The sequence below is a fragment of the Chenopodium album genome, chromosome 23 (assembly GCF_948465745.1).
Source record: "Chenopodium album chromosome 23, dcCheAlbu1.1, whole genome shotgun sequence".
NCBI classification, from domain to species: Eukaryota; Viridiplantae; Streptophyta; class Magnoliopsida; order Caryophyllales; family Amaranthaceae; genus Chenopodium; species Chenopodium album.
The window spans coordinates 37,781,672-37,787,515 of record NC_137856.1 but is presented as its reverse complement, the minus strand read 5'-3'; the positions used below and the strand labels follow the sequence as shown (position 1 = coordinate 37,787,515).

The 5,844-nt window shown below is 36.5% G+C and overlaps 1 protein-coding gene across 2 annotated transcripts; it reads left to right on the top strand.

Annotated features, from left to right (window-relative positions):
- Positions 1-204: 204 nt before the first annotated feature.
- LOC145607680 (serine/arginine-rich splicing factor RS40-like) lies at positions 205-5,580 on the top strand. 2 transcript variants are annotated; one of them, XM_081663274.1, is made up of 6 exons: positions 205-244; positions 1,547-1,657; positions 4,051-4,163; positions 4,263-4,492; positions 4,625-5,239; positions 5,321-5,580. In XM_081663274.1, the coding sequence occupies exons 2-6, from the start codon at positions 1,552-1,554 to the stop codon at positions 5,355-5,357; spliced, it is 1,101 nt and encodes a 366-aa protein (XP_081519400.1). In that variant the 5' UTR covers positions 205-244; positions 1,547-1,551; the 3' UTR covers positions 5,358-5,580. The 2 variants fall into 2 exon arrangements, with proteins under 2 accessions (XP_081519400.1, XP_081519399.1); XM_081663273.1 differs by lacking the exon at positions 205-244 and adding an exon at positions 3,505-3,836 and having other exon boundaries at positions 1,541-1,657.
- The last annotated feature ends 264 nt before the right edge of the window (positions 5,581-5,844 follow it).

The window sequence follows — 5,844 nt, the reverse complement described above, 5'->3', positions numbered from 1 at the left end:
TGTATAATTTAACACAAATCCCCAAAAAAGTTAATCTTGCAATTAATACAAGTTTCAGGGGCAATTATGTAAATTAAAAAACCTTGTATCACCAAATCTTGCTTCATTACATAAAAACTCATCTCTCGTGTTTCTATCAGTTCCTCTCTTTTTCACCCAAAAAAAAAAAAGTCATTCCTTTCAAGATTTAGGGTTTTACTTTGTATTCATCTACAAATTGTAGCAATTCGTTCGCAATTTCAAGGTTTTTTTTTTTTTTTTTTTTTCTCATCTCGTATACTTTTAAATGAACATTTGATTTGATTTCAGATCTTGTTCTTTATTTATTTGTTTATTTATACTTGTATTATGATTTGTTTATTTATACTTGTATTATGATTTACTTGTATAATTGAATGTTATAGATCTGTGATAATGTTTGATGATTTAATTTCGATTTTTGGGTGTGTTTTTTATGGATCTAGTTTTTGTTACCGATTTTGCTCTGATTTTTCTACATAAAAATTATTGTGATTGTTTGTTTTAATTATACAGAAATGGAAATTGGTGGATAATTATAGTATATTTAAGTTGAACTAGCCTGAATTATGTCATGGAAATCATTGGTTTTGTAAAGATTTGTTAAAATTTGGGGTTAGGGTTTTTGAATTGGAGGTTTTTCCAAGAAAGTATTTTAGGATAAATTTAACTGTATGAAATGACATTTTTAGGGTATTGATTACTTGTTAGTTTATTGATGGATGCTGAGCTTGCTTTTTTATGCTAATTTATTAAGTCAAAACATTTTAATGGATTTTAAGTTCTGTAGTTTATTGCTTGTGTTCACACTTCTCGAATTTCGGCTGGATTTGCCTTATCTGTGGCTTGTTATTGTGGGTATTAGGGAGAAATGTACTAAAGTGTGACATGATGAGTAAAAGAGCAAACCTTTATGAGTGTCATTTGAAGCAATTGCCATTGTTAGAGAATTGAATCAGATACAAATGTTTTTTGTATTTCCCAAACAAATGTATTGATCCAAAATTCAGAATTTCAAATGAAATTCATATTCCCAAAAAGACAACAATTTAATTATACTGTAGTAATCAAGGGAGAAGAAAGTGGATTTTCCATTATATAGGGCATTCTTGAACATGTATAACTCAATATGGGGACCAGGGAAAGGAAAGATTGAGAGAGACTTGGTTTTTTGATTTTTTAGCACTGAGAAACCAACCTTTTCAGAGGGTTTTGCATTCAATCGCTCAAATAGGATATCAATACATCAAAGACAGGCCTGGTTTGGGCATTAGATGAAGCTTAAACGGATCTCATCTTATCGTAGATACTTTGTCGTTTAAGCAGCAGTTGCTTGTTTACTATTTTATTCAAATGCAAAAACCATTGACATTAAACAATGAGTTTTGTGATCAATTAATCATCATTGAGTGAACACCAGACATGTCTCGTCTCTAGATTTTGTATCATTCCATAAACTGTATAAATCATCTATCATTACTGGGATAATCCTTTGTAAGAGTTCTAAAGTCTGTTCAATACTTTTCAGAAAAAATGAGGCCAATCTTTTGTGGCAACTTTGATTATGATGCACGTTCTTCTGATCTGGAGCGCCTTTTCAGACGATATGGAAAAGTTGATCGAGTGGATATGAAGTCTGGTAATTTTCTTGATTAATGTCTGATATTTTAGTTTTTGCTTTATGTGTTTTGTTCTGCATCTCTTATGTACTAGCTAAAATTGCAAATGCTAAAAATCCTGACCCCCCTTTCCCTCTCCTGCCACCCTGCTCTACCTTCTCTGTCTGCTGCCCTCCTACTCTCTACCTCTGATTACCTCCATTCCTTTCACCACTTTCTCTCGCAGAACCCTCTAATTGAAATATGTTTCTTATTTGCTACCAAGATAATTCGATGTAGGTATAGACACCTAGGCTCCTCGTTTAGAGCCAAGCCTGTTTAACATAGGAATACACGCTCATGTTTGACAGCATTTTAAGAAAAATATATATTTACTTTTTGAAATAGTATGGTGTAATAAACATCCTGCAAAACCCCTGACCATATCTCAACAATTTGGTCTAAATATGTTGCTCACTTTTTGGCGAGTGTGTACATTAATTTATGGCTATCATCTGGCTTTAATGTCAACTGATTTGATTAGTGTTGTGGAAATGCATTTTAAACATAAAAAGTTGAGCATGGTTTCGTATTGTGTAAATGAAGGATGTGATATAGTCATTGACATTAAGGATATTGCTACTGGAATGGGACAGCAGTAGCGGGGCCTTAGTATTGAGATTATTAGAATGCTTTGTGGATAAGATTTTTTTACCCCTCTCGTTAAGGTCACAAAAGCTTTCAATTTATAGCTAAGATATAATTAGAAGTCAGCATTTTTTTAAAATTTCTGAATTGGAAGTATTAAAATAGGATCAGTATAATTTCACCCTTGTATTTTTTTTTGGGTCAGGGAGGGGGATTGGTGTAAATGTTTAGAATTTGTCTTCATGTTAAATAAATGAGGTGATTTACATTTGTTTATTTTGCAAGCAGTATGGAAGTTTTCGTTTTGTTTACTGATTGATCATTGTTGGAAAATGGAAACTATTAAGCATCTTAATGTATAAATTTGCTTTTGGAATTCTGTTGTATTTTTTATGGGTAAATATCTGCATTTACAAGAGTCTCTCAGTGGATGAAATCAGTATTGTTTTATGAAAATTTGGTGTCTCCTGATTTACCTTGACACTTCTCATCAAATTTTTGCCTGTATGTACATATTGAACTGTTCAGTGTCAATAAGATAGTACATATTGAAGTGTTCCTGTTGTTCCAGTCTTGTTGTATATAACAATTTTATTTGGATATCATCACGCGGAAAATAAAAAGGTTCTAAGGGCTCAAGGCATTACTTTTGCCTGTTAAATTTCAAACTTTATGCTCAAGGCATTACTTTTCCTGTTAAATTTCAAACTTTATGCTCAAGGCATTACTTTTGCCTGTTAAATTTCAAACTTTATGCTCAAGGCATTACTTTTCCTGTTAAATTTCAAACTTTATGCTCAAGGCATTACTTTTGCCTGTTAAATTTCAAACTTTATGCCCAAATTTTGTTGGGGAAGTGCCATTAGAGAATGTGCGGAGTCTGACATCAATCTAGCAAAGTCACAGCTATACATTTCTTTTATGAATTTGGATTCATGAGGAAAATGTAGAATACTGCAAGATACTCTGCAGGCCTTTTAAGTACAAACTATATGGGAAATAGCGTGTGAAAGGTCAGCAGCCCATGAAGCAGATCACAAAATACCGAGCCAGCTGATTTTGGTAGCTTCTGTTTTTGAGGGTGCACTAATCGTGGGTTGCTCAATTATTGATCCTAAAGGATTCGTTCGGACAAATCTGTGTCAATTGTTGAGTTGTAATGGGGTTCAAGATACATTAAGAAGAAAACTGTTTTGTTTAAAAGTGTCAGCCCCTGTACTCAACGATTTCTTTGGCGCAGGAATGTATTGGCATATTCTTTTCTCCCTTGGCTGATGGAAGGGCCATTCCCTCTATTTCCAGCTTATGTCACATTTTCCTCTTCTTGTTCAAAGAAGAGCCTGTCTGATCCATCCACGATGGCACTACCATCCTGCACTTGCATGAGACACAACCATTGCCTCCCATTCCTTGTGACATTTGTCCAACCTCTAATTTTGGACATATTTCATAGCACTTACCTTGCCGACCTCGCAGCGGAGGCAGCAGCATACATGGAGATGTCCCCTCTATCACTGTCATACCATGAACTTTTGGAATTTGTCCTTGACATCATTTAGTCGATCTCAGAAGGTCTGTTGGTAAATTCACTTAGCTTTCTAGTTTTAAGTGGTGCATGTATATAATATTTTCTTCAGGAAGTTCTATATTTCGATATTTGTCAATGTATGGCAGGGATGTCATAGAGTCCTACAGTGGGATTTATTGAAGGTGTTTGTCAAGCTTAATGTAGTATATTTCTCTGTTGTCTCATCTGCTGAGTTTCTTTTGTTTCATGTTACCTTAGGATTTGCATTTGTTTATATGGACGACGACAGAGATGCTGAGTATGCAATTCGAGCCCTTGATAGATCTGAATTTGGTAGAAAAGGGCGGAGACTTCGTGTTGAATGGACAAAGGTAGCTTGGAAACATTCGACTTTTCATGTACCTTTTTCTTTGTTATTTTACCTTGCATATCAGCATATAAATCTCTTATGATGTCAATCTGTCCTTCAGCATGAACGAGGTGGCAGAAAACCAGTCAGTACAAGAAGATCTGCCAATCTAAGGCCTTCTAAGACTTTATTTGTTATTAATTTCCCTTATGATACAAAGACAAGGGACTTGGAAAGGCATTTCGATCCATACGGGAAGATTGTCAATGTGAGGATCCGAAGAAATTTTGCATTTGTTCAGTATGAGTCCCAGGATGATGCTACTAAAGCTCTGGATGCAACAAACTTGAGGTCAGTTTTTTTTTCAACACTACTTGTATAGACTGTCATGTTTATTTACTGTTTTTTTATTTCAGTTTTGATTGTTGCTCCTTTGTTGTCTGCCTATATTTTGTAATAATTGGTACAATTTCTATATTGCAGCAAGCTAATGGATCGAGTCATATCAGTTGAGTATGCTGCTCGGGATGATGACGAAAGAAGAGGTGGCAGTAGCCCAGATAGGAGAGGCCGTGACAGGTCACCTAGTAGGAGGAGGAGGTCACCAAGTCCTTACAAAAGAGAGAGAGGAAGTCCAGACTATGGAACTGGCTCCAGCCCTGCTGCTTATAGGAGAGAGCGGGGCAGTCCTGAGTATGGGAATGGCTCTAGTCGTAGTCCTCGGCGAGTACAGAGGAGTCCTGAATATGGGAATCGTTTAAGCCGCAGTCCTCGTCGGGCACAGCGGAGCCCAGAATATGGAAATGGTTTGAACCGTAGTCCTCGTCAGGCATCAAGGAGTAGCCCACATTATAGTCGTGCACGTAGTTCCAGCCCACGTCCGGAAGAGAAGCTTTCTGATTTTCGTGATCGTAGTCGAAGTCCTCGTGGAGAGAAAAATGGTCATGGTCATGGTCGTCCCCCAAGCTCAAGCCCTTATCCTGAGGAAGGGGCCATCTCTGATGATGCACAAGAACCCAGGAGTCCGATTAACAAGCCTGACTTGAGAGAGAGCCCGACCGGTGAATATGGAAGCCCAGTGGATGACAGATATAGAAGGTAGTTTTTTTTTCTTTGAAATCTTTTGCAGTTGGAGTTTTATCTTTATTGATATTAATCTAGAATTGCTTTGTGTTGCAGTCCCTCGCCTCTAGCACGTGAAAGATCACAATCTTGATCCTGCTTTGCTTCAATCTTGTTCCAGTTTGGCTGCTTTCCAGTTCTAAAAGGCGGTAGCTGTGACATGCTCTCTTAGATTTATGTAAGAATATTAGTTATGGCTGAATCATTCGTAGTTAGTCCAGCTCTGTATCTGATTTACAGTGGTATCTGATTCTCACCAATTTTCAATGACTTAAATTTAAATTTGTTTAAAATTTAAAAAAATTGCGACTTGCACCCTTCTGGTCTGTGCTCTGTGGATCTTGTGTCTGACCTTTGCGTGCGTATTTTTTTTTTGTGCGATACAGTAGCTCAGTGCTTTGTATCTTCAGTCAGGAACTCGGCATTATGTTCTAACACCGTTAACAAGTATGCTTTGGTTTATCCTGGCCCTGATCTCCTATAAGAGTAGGTTGAAGTGATTTGCGGCCTCCATGTTTTCAGATTGAATCTAGACGACTTGAATTACTACCTTCAATGTGTTATGACAAAGATTTATACTC